The following is a 21,889-nucleotide window of genomic DNA, read 5'->3' on the forward strand; positions in this document are numbered from 1 at the left end:
AAGTCTCAAAATGGCAAATGAGAGCACTAATTTGTTCCCACGGCTCCAAAATCAACAAATTTAGCTACCAGAATTCCTACCTTCTAATATCAAACCAGGCCCACTTTATAGTGTTTCCTAACTGCAAACAACTCATTAGTAAGAGCTACCGCTTTCTGCTATGCCAGCCACTTTACATAGATTCTTTCTAATGTTTATAGTCATGAAACGCGGACATTTCAATTACCATTTTACAAACAAGGAAATTGGGATTCCAAAGGATTAAATTATTTGCCAAGAATATCTGAAGGATTTAAACTCCGGAACAATATATTGTATAACTGCTGATTCTCTCTCAGCATATTTGGTACATGGCCGAAATTAGAGAAACTCTAACTACACTTGGATCCTTCTGTTTAACTGTAGAAATCCAAGAGCCTCCCTCTACTCCCTTCCCTAGTGGGGCAGTATATAGACACCGCCACTGAGATTCCACTGACAAGTTTGCTTCCTTGGCCGAGCCAAGTGTAGGTCAATATGAGCCAAAACTTAAACGAGATTTGTAACAGTATTCCCTAGTGATTCTACAACCTTGACTACATTCCTAAAGCCCGTCACCATTTCCTGCCTTCAGGTACCTGTCTAATAAGCTGTTTCTTCTTCGCTGACTCTGGCATATTGTGAACGTGTTGGAACAGCTCTCTCAATGCCTCTTCTGTACGCTGCTGGGTCTCCTCCTGATGAGAGCAGGAATCAACCCAGTTCCGTTTCTGAGATTTTGCCAGCTGGAAGGACTTAGTATGACATGAAGCTATCAGATCAAGATCATCCTAGAGAAAATTTTAAAGAAAAGCGAATTAATGTATCCTGCCAGCTTATTTTCAGGTTCCCACAACCCTGGAACAAAAGAGGGGGGAGAAATGGGGAACATGGTACACTCTTATATCAAGGAATAAGAAAAACCTAAACATAAAATTATCAGATGAAGAGAAATCGCTAATTATGGACTACATTAACAGCCCACTCCCACGACCTACATAGAGAACCTAAATTCATTTAGAATATTGCCACCAAAAATTATATTTATATAAGAGTTCAGTTTTCAAAGCATCTTTTAATCGCATATAACTCTCACTGCTATCCTATGAGGTAAGCAGGGAAAGTTATCATCATTCCTATTTGATAAAAGAAAAAACTGAAGTTAAGCTATAAGTTTAAAGTCATTTAGATATTAAAAGGGACAGACCCATCCTGGAGACCAAGTGCACGGGCTCTTGGCTGGGTGCTCTTTCCTACACATGACAACATGATGGGGTAACTACACTGCAGTGGTGGAGGAATGGCAACAACTCTCTAAGAAAAACCAAACTCCACTTACACTAGTTGAACTCATATACTGTCCTCCAGGTCACACCAAATATTTACTGAAGAAGAGGCAGGAACAATAGCATAAGATGACAGCTTAAGTTTCTAACCAAGACAGACTAAATAGAAATCGTTAAAAAGTACTTGTGAAGTTTTTTAAACTTCTCAGTTTTAAAGCACAATAATCATACGCAATCTTGTTAATAAGCATCACACATTTGCTTTCTAAAAGCTCATGTGGTCTCAAGCGTTTGAGACATTTGGTAGAGTGTTACCACTGAACATGAAATAAGAATGTATTATATAAAACTAATTTACTGCTGTAAAATATTTAATACATTGCTATTTACAGACTGCTTATACCATATGCTGTAAGAATGCATAGGGGCTTTATGAAAAAGTTCAAACATGCAGTCTATGCCATCACTCACATGTAGAGGATACCATCTACCAGTGGAGCACCTCTGAAAGGAAACAAGAAGACTGCGGGAGGCGGAGGGGGCACTTTTGTTTCAATACATAACTTTCTTCTCGGTCTTTTTCCTTATCTCAAACTGGCTAGATAATTTTGAACTATAACACTAACATTTTATTTTCCATGGCTTATTTTTATTTCATACTTTGTTTTATTATTTTTTCAAAGTTTATTTATTTTGAGTGAGAGAGAGAGAGAGTGCGAGTGAGGGAGGGGTAGAGGAGAGGGAGAGAGAGAATACCAAGCAGGCTCTGCACTGTCAGCCCAGAGCCCCATGCAGGGCTCAAACTCCCGAACCATGAGATCACATGACCTGAGCCAAAATCAAGAGTTGGACACTTAACTAAGTAAGCCACCCAGGCACCCCTCACACTTTGTTTTAAAACTCCACTAATCCCGGGGCGCCTGGGTGGCTCAGTCGGTTATGCATTGGACTTCGGCTCAGGTCATGATCTCGTGGTTTGTGGGTTCGAGCCCCGCGTCGGGCTCTGTGCTGACAGCTGGGAGCCTGGAACCCGCTTCGGATTCTGTGTCTCCCTCTCTCTCTGCGCCTCCCCTGCTTGTGCTCTCTCAAAAATGAAGAAATGTAAAAAAAAAATTAAAAAAAAAAAGAACTTCCTTCCCTTTTAAAAAAATAAAAAAATAAGAAAAAATAAAACTCCACTAATCTGGGGGGGTGCCTGGGTGGCTCAGTTGGTTAAGCACCCAACTTCAGCTCAGGTCATGATCTCGCAGTCCATTAGTTTGAGCCCCGCGTCTGGCCCTGTGCTGACAGCTCAGAGCCTGGAGCCTGCTTCAGATTCTGTGTCTCCCTCTCTCTCTGCCCCTCCCCTGCTCATGTTCTGTCTCTCTCACTCTCAAAAATGAATAAATGTTAAAAAAATTAAAAAAAAAAAACAAACTCCACTAATCTGGGAGCCTAGGTGGCTCAGTCGGTTAGGCGTCCGACTTCAGCTGAGGTCATGATCTCACAGTCAGTGAGTTTAAGCCCCGCATCGGGCCCTGTGCTGACAGCTCAGAGCCTGGAGCCTGCTTCGGATTCTGTGTCTCCCTCCCTCTGTGCTCCTCCCCTGCTCACGCTCTGTCTCTCTCTGTCTCTCAAAAACGAATAAATGTTAAAAAAAAATTTTTTTGTAAATAAAATAAAACTCCACTAATCTTAATTAACTCTCTCCTTGAATAGGCTAAGAGCAATTTCCTATTCTTACCTTTGATGCTTGAGATCTGGAGCCCAAATAGTGCAATCTAGCACATTCCCGAATATAAACAGGAGCCTGGGCGGGATATAAAAGAAAACCAAGAACAAATGGTTAGCAGTATCTAAATTTCTTTCAGGCCACAAAAACAGTGACTCTCAAAATAACTGGACTAGCAGATTACTTCTGAAAAACAAAAGATCCCAGGGGCACCTGGGTGGCTTAGTCAGTTAAGCATAGTTTGAACCCCACATTGGGCTGTCTGCTGTCTACTGTCAGAGGGGGATCCTATGTCCCACTCTCTCTCTGCCCCTCCCCGACTAGTGTGCATGCACACCCTCTCTCTCTCACAAAAATAAAAATTTAAAAGAAAATTTAAAAAAAAAGAAAGAAAAACAAAAGATCCTCAAAATGCCCTATTCCATAGCTTCCTTTCTCTTGCCACCAAAATGGTACTTCAACAAATCTGATAGGAAAACTATTTTTGAGAAGACACTACTATAGATGTAAAAATCAAATATGGGGCGCCTCAGTGGCTTACTTAGTTAAGTCAGTTAAGCCTCTGACTCTTGATTTCGGCTCAGATCACGATCTCATGGTCATGACATTGAGTCCCACATTGGGCTCTGTGCTGAGCATGGAGCCTGCATGGGATTCTCTCTCTCTGCCCCTCTACCACTCACGCTCACTCTCTGTCTAGCAAAATAAATAAATAAACATTAAAAAAAAAAAAACCACTCTGGACATATTTCAGAATGGTTACTTTCCCCCTGGCCACAATTTAAATTGTCATTTAAAAAAAAAAAAAAAAGAGGGGGTGCCTATGTAGCTCAGTGGGTTAAGTGTCCAGCTCTTGATTTCGGCTCAGGTCATGATCTCACAATTTGTGAGGTCGAGCCCCAAGTTGGTCTCCGTGCTGAGCATGAAGTCTGCTTGAGATTCTCTCTCTCCCTCTCTCCCTCTCTCTCTCTCTCTCTCTCCCTCTCTCTCTCTCCCCCTCCCCCACTCATACTCACACACTCTCTCAAAAGAAATAAGTAAACTTTAAAAAAAAAGATTAAACACAACCTAAATGTCTTTTTTTTTTAATGTTTTATTTATTTTTGAGACAGACACAGAGTGTGAGCAGGGAGGGGCAGAGAGAGGGCGAAACATAGAATCCAAAGCAGGCTCCAGGCTCCGAGCTGTCCGCACAGAGCCCGACGCAGGGCTCAAACTCACAAACCGCGAGATCATGACCTGAGCCAAAGTCGGACGCTTAATGGACTGAGCCACCCAGGCGCCCCCTAAATGTCTTTTAATAGAAAACTGGTTGAATGAATTTTTATACATCCATACAACACAGAACTATCTAGTTACTAAAAACGAAAGAGGGGAGAGGGTAAGGGAAAGAAGGAAGAAACACTATGAATTGATATGAATGACTTCCAGGATCTACTGTTGAATGAGAAAAGTCATGGAACAGTATATAAAGCACCTATGTAAGAAAAAGGAAATAGGAACATATATACATATGCACACTTATTTGCTTTTATAAAAAGAAACACAAGGGGCGCCTGGGTGGCGCAGTCGGTTAGGCGTCCGACTTCAGCCAGGTCACGATCTCGCGGTCCGGGAGTTCGAGCCCCGCGTCAGGCTCTGGGCTGATGGCTCAGAGCCTGGAGCCTGTTTCCGATTCTGTGTCTCCCTCTCTCTCTCTCTCTGCCCCTCCCCCATTCATGCTCTGTCTCTCTCTCTCTGTCCCAAAAATAAATAAACGTTGAAAAAAAAAATTTAAAAAGAAACACAAAAGGAACCAGATAAACAAGAAAAGGATAAGCCAGAAAATAATGAAAATGGTTAGGAAGACGATTGAGATTTCTCTAAGTATATACCCTTTTGTGTAATTGGGCTTTTGAAGCATGTAAATATACTACAGAGTCAAAAAAATACACTTAAACCCAAAAGGAAATAAAGGTAAACCCTAAACTGAACACAAACAGGGAAAAAATGAATATATCTGAGTATATGATTGACAACATAAGCACAGAAAAAGAACTATTCCACCTAACTTTTGGAAACTGTATTCTAGGGGCATCGGTTAAGCATTCCAACTTTGGCTCAGGTCATGATCTCATGGTTCATGATTTTGAGCCCCGTGTGGGACTCTACGCTGACAGCTCAAAGCCTGAAGCCTGCTTTGCATTCTGTGTCTCCTTCTCTCTCTCTCGGTTGCTCCCCTGCTTGGGCTCTAGCCCTCTCTCAAAAATAAATAAACATTAAAAAAAAAAAAACTGTATTCTAATTATACATCCTGAGTGAGATATATTCTAGGGAAAAGGAACTATAAAGGAATCTTAAACTTCCATCAGCATGCTTATATAGGTGTATTTTTTAAACTAATTTTTTATATGTTGATATTTTATATATTGTAGGATAAAGCAAGTAGCATATAAATGCTACTAAAATCTTGAATTTGCAATGACTGAAAACAGATACAAAGTAAAAGAAGTCAAGAAAAAGCTCTGGAATGATAAATCTGAATTGGAGATACTACTATGAACTAATAGTTGCTTTTTAAAAAATTTTTAATCTACTTCCTGCCCTCAAAGAGCCTAGAAAGCAATGACACCCCAGAAACAATGAGTATACCTAGGGTCACTCAAAAAAAAAAACAGGGCTCCTTAAAGAAAATAATTGATTCCAGGCCCAGGGCAGAGCAAATGCAAAGTGAGCTGGGGACATTTTATGCCGGGAAGGAAACACTCAGACTAATGGAGTCCTGTCAAAAAGACAGCAGGAAGAGCTGGCAAGGGCTCTCACTGGCCAAATCTCAGACAATTTGAAAATTAAAATTAACAACTGAAATTGACTAACACCTTGAATAACTACAAACCTATGAGTCTATAGAGGTATTCATTAAAAAAAAGAGAGAGAGAATGAAACAGGAAAGGAAAGCTCTCCTCCACAGGAAAAAAAAAGTCAGCTAATAAAGATTAAACAGAATTAGAAAAACACTATTTTGTAATACCCAGTATCACCATAGATTCCAGCAGGATTACAGATGGGTGCTAAAATCATTACATTAGGTAATCACCCTGCAGGTTACTTACTAATTGCAAAGGAGAAAATGTACCTTTGTAATTAAGAGATGTGGCAGTTAGCAAAATTAGCATCACTGAGGGTGAGACAATCTGACATTCTGTGCCTCTGAATGTGATGCAACATGATGCAATAGGAGATACACAAACATCACCTATAAATCTTTGCCAAAAATGCTTAATATGAATCTAATCAAGCCTCTAGACCTAATTTAACAGTTTACAGGAACTACCTAGAAAGGGATACATAGGAACAAGTTAAATAACCTTGAGAAAACAGTAAGACAAATTTAGAAGATGGAATATTCTGTAACACAGTTGGCCTGAATACTTCAACAAGTCCATGACATGAAGAAAAAGCATAGGGACTATTCCAGATTAAAAGTGACATAGGGGCGCCTGGGTGGCGCAGTCGGTTAAGCGTCCGACTTCAGCCAGGTCACGATCTCGCGGTCCAGGAGTTCGAGCCCCGCGTCGGGCTCTGGGCTGATGGCTCAGAGCCTGGAGCCTGTTTCCGATTCTGTGTCTCCCTCTCTCTCTGCCCCTCCCCCGTTCATGCTCTGTCTCTCTCTGTCCCAAAAAAAAAAACGTTGAAAAAAAAAAAAAAAATTAAAAAAAAAAAAAAAGTGACATAATAATCAAAGGCAATATATGAACCTCGATTAGTATATGTTATTAAAAACAGCAGCGGGGCGCCTGGGTGGCTCAGTCGGTTAAGCGGCCGACTTCGGCTCAGGTCATGATCTCACGGTTCGTGGGTTCAAGCCCCGCGTCGGGCTCTGTGCTGACAGCTCAGAGCCTGGAGCCTGTTTCAGATTCTGTGTCTCCCTCTTTCTCTGACCCTCCACTGTTCATGCTCTCTCTCTCTCTGTCTCAAAAATAAATAAATGTTAAAAAAAAAAAAACAAATTTTAAAAACAGCAGCTATGAAATACATTCTTAGGATAAATGGGGAAATTTGAATCTGTACTGAATATTAGCTAATATGAAATCCTCATTAATTTTCTTAGACATGATAATGGTACTGTGACTATTGGGACAATGTTCTTATTCTTAGGAGATGTACGCTTAAGCACTTAGGTGTTAAGTATCATGTCTGCAATTTACTGTCAGGGATTCAGCCAAAAACAAACACCAAAAAAAGCATAAATATATAGAGTAAAAAAAAAAAAAGCAAATATGGCAAATGGTAACATTTGTTGAATCTGACAGTTATATAAGTGTTCACTGTTTTACTCTTTCACCTTTTATCTGTATTTGAAAAACTTCATAACAAAGTTTTAAGAAGAGTCTTGTGACAAAAACATTATGATATCTTGTTTAATTTCTACCTTGCTAAACTATAAAGCAGAGCTCAAAACCAAAGGAAATTTCCTCCAAAGAATATGACAGAACCCACTCCACCTATTCTATAAACTTCATTTAAAACAAAAAAAACAAAAACCTGGGGCACCTAGCTGGCTCAATTGGTGGAGCATGTGACTCCTGATCTTGGGGTTGTGACTTCGAGCCCCACATTGGGTGTGAGATTATTTTTTTTTTAATTTTTAAATTAAAAAAAAAAAAATCCCTGCCCCCAAAAGATACTATGAGCTTAAGACATATCCAGAAAGGGAGACAGAAGCAGATGGGTTTAAATGAAAATCTGGAGGTGTTAAGTATTTTACAGTTCAGAGGGAATCAACAAAAGGACTTCTCACATAAAATGGGAATTGGCCTTAATTGTATATCATTATAAGTCCCTAGGAAAAGATGTTGTGACTCGTGTTAGGGAGACATAAAACCAGATTGGGTCAGAGGGACTGATAATAGAAGACAGAACTAGAAATAGGAAGAATTTTAAGGAAAAAAATACAAAGAACACAGAATCTGAGGATTAGGAGGTAAAAACTCCACCCAAAGAAGCCTGAGAAGAAGAAGACACAACAAAGCACAAGAACAACAAACCGGGGGTACAATAGGACCTCAGAATAAGTGATAGAGCACACAGAACAATCGACCATTTTTCATCCAAAGGAAAAGCTCAGGAAAGAACCTAATTAGCCAAAGTGGTAAAGCAGATGCCCATAAAGACAACAGTTCTGATGTGAGTATCAAAGAGGAGAGACTGAAGACTAAAATCTCAAAAGAAATGTTTTTTCTCTCCTTCAAAGATCAACAGAGGCTCAAAGAGTGCTCACACTAGTCTGGAAACAAAGGTAAAGTAGCAAACAAGAATCAAAACCCCAAAGATGAGGAGCTGAAACAGGAATCTATATAAGGAAAATGTAGAGTAAAAACAGACTGTTGAAAGGGTCTATTAATTAGAACTGTACCAAGCTGAATTGCGTCCAGGAGCCCATACTCTTGTTTTATCTCTAAGATTTGTGTGATTTCTATTCTCAAAATCCTTCACAGTGATATGTTATCTTACATGGTAGAAAGGACTTTGCTGGTGTGACTAAGTTAAGAACCTTGCAATGGGGAGATTAACTAGGTTATTCAGATGGGTCCTTAAAAGCAGAGAACCATTCCCAGCCGTAGTTAGGAATAAGAGAGAGATACAACATTGCTAGCCTTGAATATAGAGGAAGGGGACCATAAGCCAAGGAATGTGGGCAACCTCTGGAAGATGGAGAAGGCAAATAAATAAATTCTCTCCTAGAATATCCAGAAATGAAAGCATCCCTGCCAACCGTGATTTTAGACCAGTGAGACTCCTGTAGACTTACGACCTACAGAACTGTAAGATAACAAATTTGTGTTAAGTCACTTAAAATCCTTCATAGTTAAGTACAACCTCATTGTATACTTGAACTATGTACACTGAAATCATGCACAAGGGAGAATGGATTCCACAGGTAAAGAGATCAGAAGTAGAAAGGCTAAAAACCGTGGGGTGCAATGAGATCTCTGAGATCCCACTTCTCTTTTAACTTGTGAGTGGTGGACTATGAAAAGTTAATCCTATAGCAATAGTAACAAGAAAATTCAATGAAGGAGAGTTCTATTAGAAACTGCACCTAGAAACTCTCCATTTTGATTCACAACTACAGTCAAGTAATTGCCTTACTGTTCATAATCACAACTCCTCTCTACTTATTCCCATAAATGCATGTTTTGGAACTAGCTGTTCCCCTCATCAGGAAGTATATAATGAACAGGTCTGAAAGATCTTTGTTCATCATTAAAAATCATTTTCTCTCCTGGTGTCCTCTGACTACTATTCTAATTCACTTATCTAGATCTTGACCTCTAACTGATGATAATCTTTGACCTGGGCACCAAATCCCCTGATGTAGCCCTGACTCTTTGTTTTTTAACCTAAGATTCTGATCTTTCATTTCTAAACTCTGGACTCTGGATCACTCACCACCTTGTAGTCAATAAATCCCAGGGAGGCCTCCATGTTTACACCCTGCATTTACTACAAAGCTATAGTCATCAAAATAGTGTGGTACTGGTATAAAGACAAACATATAGACCAACTGAATAGAGAATCCAGAAATATATCCTTAAATGATTTTCAACAAGCATGCCAAGACTATTCAATGGAAAAAGAACAGTTTTTCAAGAAATGGAGCTGGGAAAACTGGATGTCCACAGCAAAAGAATAAAGTTGGACACTTACCTAACACCATATTAAAAAGTTAATTGAAAATGGATTTATAAACTAAATATAAGACCTAAAACTATAAAATTATTTTTAAAAAGCATAGGACAAAAGCTTCATGGCATTGGATTTAGCAATGATTTCTTGCATATGACATCAAAGTCACAGGCAACAAAAGGAAAAAAATAAACTAATGGGGGATTTCACAGAAGTTTTTACATTTTGTGTAGTAAGACTATCACCTGAGTAAAAAGGCAACCCACAGAATGGGAGGAAATATTTGCACATCATATATCTTATAAGGGATTACTAATCAGAATATATAAAGAACTCCTACAACTCAACAATAAAAAAACCCAATTCAAAAATGGGCAAAGGCCTTGAACAACATTTCTTCAAAGAAGATAGGCAATAAGCACATGAAAGATGCTCAACATCTCACTAATCATTAGGGAAATGCAAATCAAAACTACAATGAGATACCACCTCATAGTTACTACCAAAAAATAAAAAATAAGTATTCGTGAGGATGTGAAGAAATGGGAACCCTTGTACGTCACTGGAGGGAATGTAAAATGAATACAGCCACTATAGAAAACAGTATGCCCGGGGGCCCCTGGGTGGCTCAGGAGGTTAAGTGTGCAACTTTGGCTCAGGTCATGCTCTTACAGTTCATGAGTTCAAGCCCCATGTCGGGCTCTGTGCTGTCAGCTCAGAGCCTAGAGCCCGCTTCAGATTTGGTGTCTCCCTCTCTCTCTGCCCCTCCCCAACTCGTGCTCTGTCTCTGTCTCTCAAAAATGAATAAACGTTAAAAAAAGATAGAAAGAAAGAAAGAAAGAAAAAAAGAAAGAAAGAAAGAAAGAAAGAAAGAAAGAAAGAAAGAAAGAAAGAAAGAAAGAAAGAAGTATGTCTAAAAAACAAATAATCCAGTGAAGAAATGGGCAAAAGACATGAACAGACACTTTTCCAAAGAAGCATCCAAATAACAGACACATGAAAAGATGCTCAATACCACCTCACACCTGTCAGAATGGCTAAAATTAATAAGGCAGGTAACAATAAATGTTGTCAAGGATGCAGAGAAAGGGGAACATTTTTGCACTGCTGGTGGGAATGCAAACTGGTGCAGCCACTCTGGAGAACACTATGGAGGTTCCTCAAAAAATTAAAAATAGAACTACCCTATGACCCAGCAACTGCACTACTAGGTATTTATCTAAAGAATACAAAAATGCTGATTCAAAAAGGAACATGAAACCCAATGTTTATAGCAGCACTATCAACAAGAGCCAAATTATGGAAAGAGTCTAAATGTCCATCAATTGATGAATGTATAAAGATGTGGTATAATATACAATGGAATATTACTCAGTGATCAAAAAGAATGAAATTTTGTCATTTGCAACAACATGAATGGAACTAGAATGTATTATGCTAAGTGAAATAGGTCAGGCAGAGAAAGACAAATACCATATGATTTCACTCATATGTGGGATTTAAGAAACAAAACAGATGAACATAGGGGAAGGGAAGAAAAATAGATAAAAACAGAGAGGGAGGGAAACCATAAGAGACTCTTAAATACAGAGAACAAACTGAGGGTTGCTGGAGGGATGGTGAGTAGGGGAATGGACTAAATGGGTGATGGGCATTAAGGAGGGCACATGTTGGGATGAGCACTGGGTGTTATATTTAAGTGATGCATTACTAAATTCTACTCCTGAAACCATTATTACACTATATGTTAACTAACTTGGATTTAAATAAAATTAAATTAAAAAAAGAAATAGCAACATAAAAAAAAAAAAAAATGAAAGAAGAAAAAAAACAGTATGGCAGTTCTGTTAGAATTACCATGATCCAGTAATTCCACTTCTGGGTGTATACCCAAAAGAATTGAAAGCAGTGTCTCAAAAAAGATATTTGTACATCCATGTTCATAGCAGCATTATTCACAAGAGCTAAAACATGGGAGAAATCCAAGTGTCCTCAACAGATAAATGATAAGCAAAATGCAGTATATACAATGAAAGGGATATTACTCATCCTTAAAAAAGAAGGAAATTCTGACAAGTGCTACAATATGGATGAATCTTGAAAACATTATGCTAAGTGAAATAAGCCAATCACAAAAAGTGTGATTTCTCTTATATGAAGTACTTAGTCAATTCTCTCTCAATTCTCAGTCTTTCCAGATGGCAAGATGCTAAAATTGAGAAATTCACTATCAGGAAAGTGTGCTCTAAAGAAAAAGCCAAGGATATGACTGTACAACTTTTTGTTAAAATCTTAGAAGCATCAGGGCACCTGGGTGGCTCAGTTGGTTAAGCATCTGACTCTTGGTTTTGGCTCAGGTCATGATCTCACAGTTCGTGAGTTCGAGCCCCACATCAGGCTCCACGCTCACAGTGCAGAGCCTGCTTGGGATTCCCTCTCTCTCTCTCTCTCTCTCTCTCTCTCTCTCTCTGACCCTCCCCTGCTCATGCTGTCTCTCTCTCTCTCTAAAATAAATAAACATTAAAAAAAAAAAAAAAAACAGTAATGAGGCACCTGGGTGGCTCAGTCAGTTAAGCAACCGACTTCAGTTCAGCTATGATCTAGAGGTTCAAGAGTTTGAGCCCGATATCTGTGCTGATAGCTCAGAGCCTAGAGCCTGCTTCAGATCCTGTGTCTCCCTCTCTCTCTACCCCTCCCCTGTTCTCTCTCTCTCGCTCTCTCAAATAAACATTTAAAAACATTTTTTAATAATAATAAATAAAATAAAATAAATAAAATAAAATAAAATAAAATAAAAATCTTTAGGGGCACCTGAGTGGCTCAGTTGGTTAAGCACCAGACTTTGGCTCAGGTCATGATCTCACAGTTCATGGGTTCGAGCCTGCATCAGGCTCTGTGCTGACAGCTCAGAGCCTGGAGCTTGCCTGAATTCTGTGTCTCCCTCTCTCTCTGCCCCTTCCCCGCTCACACTCTTGCTCTCTCTCAAAAGTAAACATTAAAAAAAATTTTTTTAACAAAATCTTTTAAAACATCAAAAGGTCAAAGTTTTCAGTCACACAAAGGACCCTTTCAAAAGAATAAAGATCCTCTCAGTCAGACCAGAGGGCCTCTGGGAAGGTTAAAGGTATTGTCCTTCAGCCTTCTCAGGAGGAGACCAAGGGAGAGAAGGGTTTGTCTTCAAAAGATTTGTATATGTGGTTTTTGTCTAATGGAGTGAATCCCTCTGAAATCCACAGAACCACGAAGTTGAAAAAGTTATATGGGCAGAAACATTGATAGTGTGGACTAAAAGGGACAAAGAGTACAAAATGAAAGCAGACTGTCAGACCCTCAAAATTCTCCTGGCAGGAAGCAGACAGAATAAACTCACTCAACTGCCAGTACAAACTGCCCTTCATGAAAAAGTAACGGTGTCCCAGGTGGGGCCAGTTATCCTACTCAGCCTCCAGGTTCCTTACTATTTCTCCCCACCTTAGTTGTTCTGAGTTTTGCCACTGTCCCATCTGGTTTCAAGTCCGAGGCAGAGACTTTTTTATTAGTCATCCTTGTAGCCCTACTGAGGATTCCACCATGCTCCAACCTCCTGTCCTATTACCACTCAAATCCCATCCCTTACCTACCTTAAAAAGTTTCTGGGAATGTTTAATCATAAAAGCCATCCCATTGTTCAACTTTGTGATATTCTCTTGAAGGTCATTGGCAGTGGCCTATTCATAGGGAAAGAAACCAAAAGAGGATTAAGAGCTGAGAAGTAGAAGAGATGTTCCATTTACTTACCAATAAGCTTATTCTTTCAAAGGTATAAGGGTTTCTATCCTGAACAAAGGTGCCTGTACTATAGTGTTTGATTCTGGAAAGGCTTTTCAGTTCAGCAAGTTTCTACTGGATTGGACATATAACCTAGAAGAGACCATGTGTCCCTGAACTCAACAAGAACCTATGAGAACCAATCTTTATTTCCTAATTCTGCTAGAGAATTATACATGCAAGCAGTGTTGATAAAGAAAATCTAGTCCAGGATCCAAAATGGGCAGGAAGAACAGAATCTGTACAAACTACCAGGGACGCTGCCTCTTCAGAGAAACTGGAGTTTCTCCAAAGGTGAAAGAAAACCATCACTACTAATTGATACCAAAGGTAACATCTGTTTCTTAAAAACGCAAATGGTCACTGATTCTCTTATTTCTCCTCTTTTTTAAGCACTTGAGTATCCATCTCTACTATCCCAAAGCCCTCATCCTCAACATGCATCTTTGTTACTTAATATGTTTGCTTTAACCAAGATCTCTTAATATTTTTTTTTAATGTTTATTTTTGAGAGAAAGAGAAAGCACACGAGCAGGGCAGGGACAGAGAGGGAAGGGGACAGAGGAACCCAAGCAGGCTCTGCACTGACAGCAGAGAGACTGATGTGGGACTCAAACTCAAGAACAATGAGACCATGACCCAAGCCAAAGTTGGACATTTAACCAACTGAGCCACCCAGGTGCCCCAGCATTTCTTTTTATAGACACGGATTACTCACTCTTTTTTCATGAGATCAATTGACTGGTTCTAAAATTCTTTCATTGCAGCACCTGGGTGGCTCAGTCAGTTAAGTGACCAACTCCTGATTTCAGCTCAGGTCATTATGTCACAGTTTGTGAGATCGAGCCCCGAATTGGGCTCTGTGAGGGCAGTGCAGAGCCTGTTTGAGATTCTCTCTCTACCTCTCTCACTGCCCCTCCTCCACTTGCTCTCTCTCTCTCTCTCTCTCTCTCTCTCTCTCTCTGACCCTCCCCCATTGGCTCACACTCTCTCTCTCTCAAAATAAATAAAAATAATTTTTTTAATTATTAAAATTTTTCATTAGGGGGCACCTGGGTGACTCAGTCAGTTAAGCATCCAACTCTTGATTTCGGTTCAGGTCATGATCTCACAGTTCATGGGTTTGAGCCCCCACATCAGGCTCTCACAGAGCCTGCTTGGGATTCTCATTCTCTCTCTCTCTCTCTCTCTCTCTCTCTCTCTCTCTGCCCCTCCCCTGCTTGCACTCTCTTTCTAAATAAATAAACTTAAAAAAAAAAAACAGGGGCGCCTGGGTGGCGCAGTCGGTTAAGCGTCCGACTTCAGCCAGGTCACGATCTCACGCTCCATGAGTTCGAGCCCCGCGTCGGGCTCTGGGCTGATGGCTCGGAGCCTGTTTCCGATTCTGTGTCTCCCTCTCTCTCTGCCCCTCCCCCGTTCATGCTCTGTCTCTCTCTGTCCCAAAAATAAATAAAAAAAAAAACGTTGAAAAAAAAATTAAAAAAAAAAAAAAAAAAAAAACAACAAAAAACTCATTAGGAGGCTTGATCTCCTTAATATGGACAAATGTTAGTGTGTCCTTTTCTTCTTACCCCACCCCCACCTTTGTGTGGGGTGGGGTTCTTCCTAGCCTGGAACATTACATTTTTTCACTAGTTACTTGTTAGGTAAAACGTTCCACACAACTGTTCTCCTTTTTTTTTTTTTTTTAAAGTAAACTCTATGAGGGGCGCCTGGGTGGCTCAGTCGGTTAAGTGGCCGACTTCGGCTCAGGTCATGATCTCTCGGTCCGTGAGTTCGAGCCCCGCGTCGGGCTCTGTGCTGACAGCTCAGAGCCTGTTTCAGATTCTATGTCTCCCTCTCTCTGACCCTCCCCCGTTCATGCTCTGTCTCTCTCTGTCTCAAAAATAAATAAACATTTTAAAAAATAAATAAATAAATAAATAAATAAATAAATAAAGTAAACTCTATGAGCCCAAGGAGTCCAACACGGGTGGGGCTGGCACTCACAACCCCAGGATCAAGAGTCTACACTCTACCAACTGAGCCAATCAGGCATCCACAAGTGCTCTCCTTAACCCTCCTTTTCTCATTTCTTATAATCCCAAAAACCTTTTATAAATCACCATATCCTATCATCCTATCTATTTCCATTATCTTCCAAAACCTTATAAGTGATAAAATACTAATTTACGCCCAGTTTACAGAGGAAGAGCCTAAGCATAACAAGGGTAAAGGACACAGATAACATAGCTGGTTTGCAGCTTCCAACCCAAGTGTTCTGGCTCCCAATTCCAATATGCAATAAAACTTATATTATGAATGTGCAGGAATAGAAAGCTGTACACCTCCAGGTCAAAAATTAGTTCAAAAGACATTTAATAATTTATTTCTCATGTAAGTCACTGAGAAAGCCATGGTCTCAGTAATAAAAAAACACATTCAGCTTTATCCGAGGAGAGCATATCTACAGAAAATAGAAGGGTTAGGATAAGGAAGAATTGCTCGGGGCGCCTGGGTGGCTCAGTCGGTTAAGCGTCCAACTTCAGCCCAGGTCACGATCTCGCGGTCCGTGAGTTCAAGCCCCGCGTCGGGCTCTGGGCTGATGGCTCAGAGCCTGGAGCCTGCTTCCGATTCTGTGTCTCCCTCTCTCTCTGACCCTCCCCCATTCATGCTCTGTCTCTCTCTGTCTCAAAAATAAATAAACGTTAAAAAAAAATTAAAAAAAAAAAAAAAAAGGAAGGATTGCTCTATCATCTTACCTGAGGGCTTAGTGACATTATCCAGTAAAATTGTATGGCTCTAGTCTAAATTTATGCCATTCAATCTTCAGATATCAATTTGATTTCTCAAGAAGGCGTATATATTGACCAGCCAAAACAAATATTCTATTTTAGTTAGTAGCTATAATTTTCCACTAAAAGCTTCCACTAATAAATGTCTTTCAGCTTTATCAGAGATTGATTTACACATGAGGTTAACAGGAATTGGCCCCTCATGTTAGGTGACTCTTAAACGAATTAATAAAGTATGTCCCTAACCTTGTAAAGCTGAAGAGTAGACCTTGGACCCTTGATAACCTCACCAAGATACAGCCAGAGGATTAGGACCAGCCCAAGAAAACCAAGCACTCTTTGCTCGTCGCCTCAACACTCACATTTTTCGGCCACAGGACATGGGGTGCAAACATAAGGGCAAGGTTATAAGCAGACATCTTATTCTTGTCTTGTTTCTTTGCTGTCTGGTACAGGAGATCAAGCAATAACTTCAGCAAGTTACGATTAGGTGGAGGGAGAATGAGGAAGAGCAACTGGAGAGCCTCAATTTGCCGCTCCTTATCTGGTACATTGGTCTTGTTTCCTTTATCATCAAACTGCATCAAATCTTGAGGACAAAAGAAACGATTGCAAAGGAGGGAGAAAATACAAGCAAGAAAAATCAACATGTCTACTATTATCCTCCCCTGAACTCCAATCAAAATGAGAAGAAAGATGTGGTGCATGGGGGGCTCAGTCAGTTAAGCGTCCAACTTCAGCTCAGGTCACAATCTCTAGTTCGTGGGTTCCAGCATTGCATCGAGCTCTGTGCTGACAGCTCAGAGCCTGGAGCCTGCAGCCTGCTTCACATTCTGTGTCTCCCTTTCTCTCTCTGCCCCTCCCCAGCTCGCATTCTGTCTCTCTCTCAAAAATAAGTAAACATTTAAAAAATTAAAAAAAAAAAAAAAAAAGAAGAAGAAGAAGAACGGGGCGCCTGGGTGGCTCAGTCGGTTAAGCGTCCGACTCTTGATTTGGGCTCAGGTCATGATCTCACAATTTGTGAGTTTGAGTCCAACGTTGGGCTCTGTGCTGACTGTGGAGAGCCTGCTTGGGATCCTCTCTCTCCCTCTCTCTCTCTCTGCCCCTCTCTCCCATTCATTATCTCCCTCTCAAAATAAATAAATAAACTTAAAGAAAAGAAGAAAAAAAGAATCAGGCATAAACAGAACTTAGAGCAAAATATAATAACAAATAGTGTCAATACAGTTCAATAATAAAAAGACCAAAATTTTTAAATGGGCAAAAGATTTGGGGTTTTTTTTAATATAATTTATTGTCAAATTGGATTACATACAACACCCAGTGCTCATCCCAAGTGCCCTCTTCAATGCCCATCACCCATTTTCCCCTCTCCCCCACCCCATCAACCCTCAGTTTGTTCTCTGTATTTAAGAGTCTCTTATGGTTTAAATGGGCCAAAGATTTGAATAAACGTCCTCCAAAGAAGATATATGAATGGCCAATAAGCACTTGTATACTGTTTCATTTGCTATCAGTGCGATGTAAATTAAAACCACAATGAGACACTACTTCATACCTCCTAGTATGGCTATAACCCAAAAAACTGAAAATAACAAGTGTTGGCAAAAATGTTGAGAAAATTAAACCCTCCTACATTGCTGGTAGGAATGGAAAACGGTACACTTTGGAAAACAGTTTGTCAGTTCCTCAAAAAGCTAAACATAGCGTTACCATATGACCTGGCAATTCTACTCCTAGGTATATATTCTTAGCTATACAGAGAGATGAAAACATGTCCAAAAAGATCTTTGATAATGCTACCCTCTTCACTTTTCCTCACACAGGGAAAGAAATATGAGAGTGAATTATGCCCTGATAACAGGATAATCTAGGAGCTCCTCATGGCATCAGAATCACTGTTTCTCCCCTAAGAGGCTACATAGGTTATCAATAAAAACAGTCCCCTGGATAATCAGAATTTCAAACAATACAAATAACCATTTGGATATAAATCATATAGACCCAAAAATAGTTAGTATGTTGTTTAAACTATTTAACTTCAATAATAAATCCAAGTTTAGGAAAGGCAGGTATTATTTCTAGAAACTATTCCTTGTTAATATGAAACCAAAAACAAAAATACCTTCCAGTTATCAGCAAGGCATATCAAATGCTACAACTGTGCCACACCTCAATATGATTGCAAAGAAGTGTGAGTCATGGGTGGTGGAGCGGAGGATTTCAAGTATGGCACTAAATTAACTCAAAGTAAACGGAACGAACATTCTTCATATTAACACTTATAAAAAACGTACCAATATTTTCCATATCTTTTTCAAGATCCAAGTTTATTTCTCTCCAAAACAATTATAAAGTTATAAAACGTTTTAATAACATTTACTCATTTGTATAACCTGAATGTCCTGAGAGTGCTAAAAAGAAAATCTAATCTTAATTAGAGGTTAGAAATTCAAAGCTAGTTTTTTAAGTAGTAAAAATTATTCAACAGAAAAAATAATCTTATATTTTACTTAAAATTAAAAGAAAGAGGAAAATACCCAAGGGCAGAAAATCAAGTAAGTGCAGTATAGATTTTGATGTCATGTGCACTTAGAGCCTATAGCAGCCTAACAGCTGTGCAATTCAAGAATGAATTCCCAGGGCGCCTGGGTGGCTCAGTCAGTTAAGCGGCTGACTTCGGCTCAGGTCATGATCTCGCGGTCCGTGAGTTCGAGCCCCGCGTCGGGCTCTGTGCTGACAGCTCAGAGCCTGAAGCCTGTTTCAGATTCTGTGTCTCCCTCTCTCTGACCCTCCCCCATTCATGCTCTGTCTCTCTCTGTCTCAAAAATAAATAAACGTTAAAAAAAATTAAAAAAAAAAAAAAAAGAATGAATTCCCTACCATACAAGCATAAAAGAGAATGAGGTAAATATGAGCTGAAAATGGAACATCCTCCAAGATATATCAAGTGAAAAAAGCAAACCACAGAACCATGTATTTAATACCCTACCACTACCAATACCTAAAAGAGAGAAAAAGAATATATGTAAGTATTTGTTTGTAAATGTATAAAATACCTCTGGAAGGATACATAAGAAATCAATAGCAATGGTTGCCTCCAAGAAGAAAATCTGGGTACTGGGGGACAGGGGCAGGAAGAGAGGCTTTTCACTCTATACTTTCAAATCTTTTGAATTTTGAACCATGTGAATGTATTGCCTATTTAGAAAACAAAATTATTTTCAAAAAACAAGTCTCCTAGATTAGAGATCTCAACTGAGGCATAACAATACTTAATATTAGCAAATGCCTCAAGCCAAGGTAAATATAGCAAACCTATAACCATCTCAGGTATGTGAATCAATCCAATGAAAAGCATTCATTTATTGAGCAACTAAAATGTTCAAAGCACAATGTTAGGATCTATCAGAGATACAAAAATAAATAAAATCCGGCTTTTATTTTCAAAGAAGCTGATTTGGCAAGAAAAACACCTGATTAAAACTAAACTGGCCAATACCACCGAGAAAGCCCCAAATACCATGAATTCTTAAGCAATTTTGGCAGAAGTATTACTGTGGGTTACAAACAACAGAAAATTCCAAAGAACTTTACTCAACTAAAAGAAATGTATTCATTTACATCTCCTTCTCACCTCCTATACTCACCAGCAATTTTGAGGTGTGCATGGAAATGTTTATGAGTCAGCAGCGGCTCAGGTAACTCTCCTAGAAACATCTTCAGCAAGGTAGCAACATCATTTGAATGAAACTCCCCTGATTCCAAGTCAATATCAGTTCCATTATTGAGAGCATCTCTTAAAATCTGCTGTCGGACACTATTCCCTGGTACTCTAAACAAACCCTCTACTCTCAAGTCTGTTTAGCATGGAAAAAGAACAGAAGACATGCAAAAAGGAAGCAAAAAGAGAAATTACAATTAAAACAATTGATCTAGAAGACTACTTTACACTTGAAGGACCCTTTATAAACACCTTGAAGGAGATTACCCCACCACCACCACCACCATTTTCCCAGAGAAGTTTAGAATCTACTGGCCCTTGAGGAGACTTATCTGAACATCCCTGAGCACCTGGACATGGTCTGCCTCAGGCACATCTGGAGACTGAATTTAACCTGAACAATGATTAGAATGAGCTTGAAAAATAAGTGGGAAGAAAGCCAAATCTTCCAGAAGTCCCCTTCCCTTTGGCCATCCCAGACTTTGTTTAGAGGTGCTAAATTCATCTGTGGAAGTGTGTTGCCCCTGTAAATGGTTTCCCAGCCCAAAATGAATTTGGAGTCTCTGCACTGTCCCAGAAATTAGAACTCTAACCTGTCAGATCACATTTCAGTCTGAGATTCCCAGAAGCTTAGGATCATCGCAACTAAACTGTTCTCCCCTGCCAACTAGGTTCTAAGCTAACCTAAGAGGATTTAAAAGGGGGAGGGGGGCGGAATTATAGTTTTGGTCTGATCTAGAAGAAGCATAAAAGTTCATATTTTCAGCTGAGGTATACATTTATCTTTGTATAGCCTCCTAATTCAGGGGTTCAAGTTCAAATGCCTACAAGGGCAGGCAGGTAACAGTAAATGAATGAATAGGAACCAAAACAAACTGGAGAGCACATAGCTGTGCTCCAGTTGATTGTATCCAAGTGGGGGCCCCAGGATGCTAGATCTTCCTATACCAAAAGAATTTTGAAAACCTGGACTTCCACCAGTAACTAATTTTATTTTTATTTTAATACTTTGCCAAGCAAACAACACATGAACATAGAGGACGCAAGTCCTTACATTATCGGTTTACAACCTCTGCTCTAGCTCCTACCACAGTGCCCCACATAAACAAGTCATAAATAGGGGTGCCTAGGGGCGCCCATGTGGCTCAGTCGGTTAAGCTCTGACTTCAGCTCAGTCATGATCTCGCAGTTTGTGAATTCAAGCCCCACGTCAGGCTCTGTACTGACAGCTCAGAGCCTGGAGCCTGCTTCAGATTCTGGGTCCCCCTCTCTTTCTGCTCTTCCCCCACTCACACTCTTATCTCTCAAAAAATGAATAAATATTAAAAATTTTTTAAAACAAATTCTCTCTGAAAAGAAATTTAAGAAGAAATATATTTAGAAACATGCCACCTAAAATTATAACTGGTTAGTGTCTTATGTTCATTAGCACCTACTAACTCAAGGAAGTTCATACAAAACTGACAACTCTTCATTAACACAGAACAACAAAATCCTGAGTAGTCTTACTTTTGTGTAGATACTCAATCAGTTGGTATATCTGGGCAATGCCTTCTTCCGTCAATGGGGATCCAAATACCACTCCTTTTTCTAAAAAAACATACAACAGGACAGGGCTATATTTTCCACAAATAGTACAAAATCATCATTCTTAAAACCACTCAAGCATCCTACATAACAATCCAGCAAATGTTTTCACAGGTTCAGTAAACAAAAACCTTAAAGCTGTTAGTGCCCCCAAAAATGCAACAACTCTCAATCAACTCTGCATGTTTAAGATTAAACTGTAGGTTCCCTGAAGGCAAAAACTATCTTCTTAAAGTAACAATACTTAGCATGTTGATAATTAGCTTAAAAATAAAAAATAGAACTTAGAGCCATGATTGTCAAAGTATGACAG

The 21,889-nt window shown here is 39.5% G+C and overlaps 1 protein-coding gene across 3 annotated transcripts in view; it reads right to left on the reverse strand.

Annotated features, from left to right (window-relative positions):
• ARHGAP19 (Rho GTPase activating protein 19) overlaps positions 1-21,889 on the reverse strand; it is an 81,926-nt gene that overhangs the window by 20,348 nt on the left and 39,689 nt on the right. For all 3 annotated transcript variants that reach the window (XM_086680528.1, XM_086680529.1, XM_086680530.1), the window contains 6 exons: positions 21,499-21,579; positions 19,916-20,125; positions 16,628-16,854; positions 13,305-13,391; positions 3,028-3,093; positions 618-809 (listed from right to left, as the gene is read on the reverse strand). In XM_086680528.1, the coding sequence (XP_086536654.1) occupies positions 618-809; positions 3,028-3,093; positions 13,305-13,391; positions 16,628-16,854; positions 19,916-20,125; positions 21,499-21,579 (863 nt within the window). The remainder of the gene's footprint in view (positions 1-617; positions 810-3,027; positions 3,094-13,304; positions 13,392-16,627; positions 16,855-19,915; positions 20,126-21,498; positions 21,580-21,889) is intronic.

This window comes from Puma concolor, chromosome D2, assembly GCF_028749965.1.
Source record: "Puma concolor isolate L17-30 chromosome D2, mPumCon1.1.hap2, whole genome shotgun sequence".
Taxonomy (NCBI): Eukaryota; Metazoa; Chordata; class Mammalia; order Carnivora; family Felidae; genus Puma; species Puma concolor.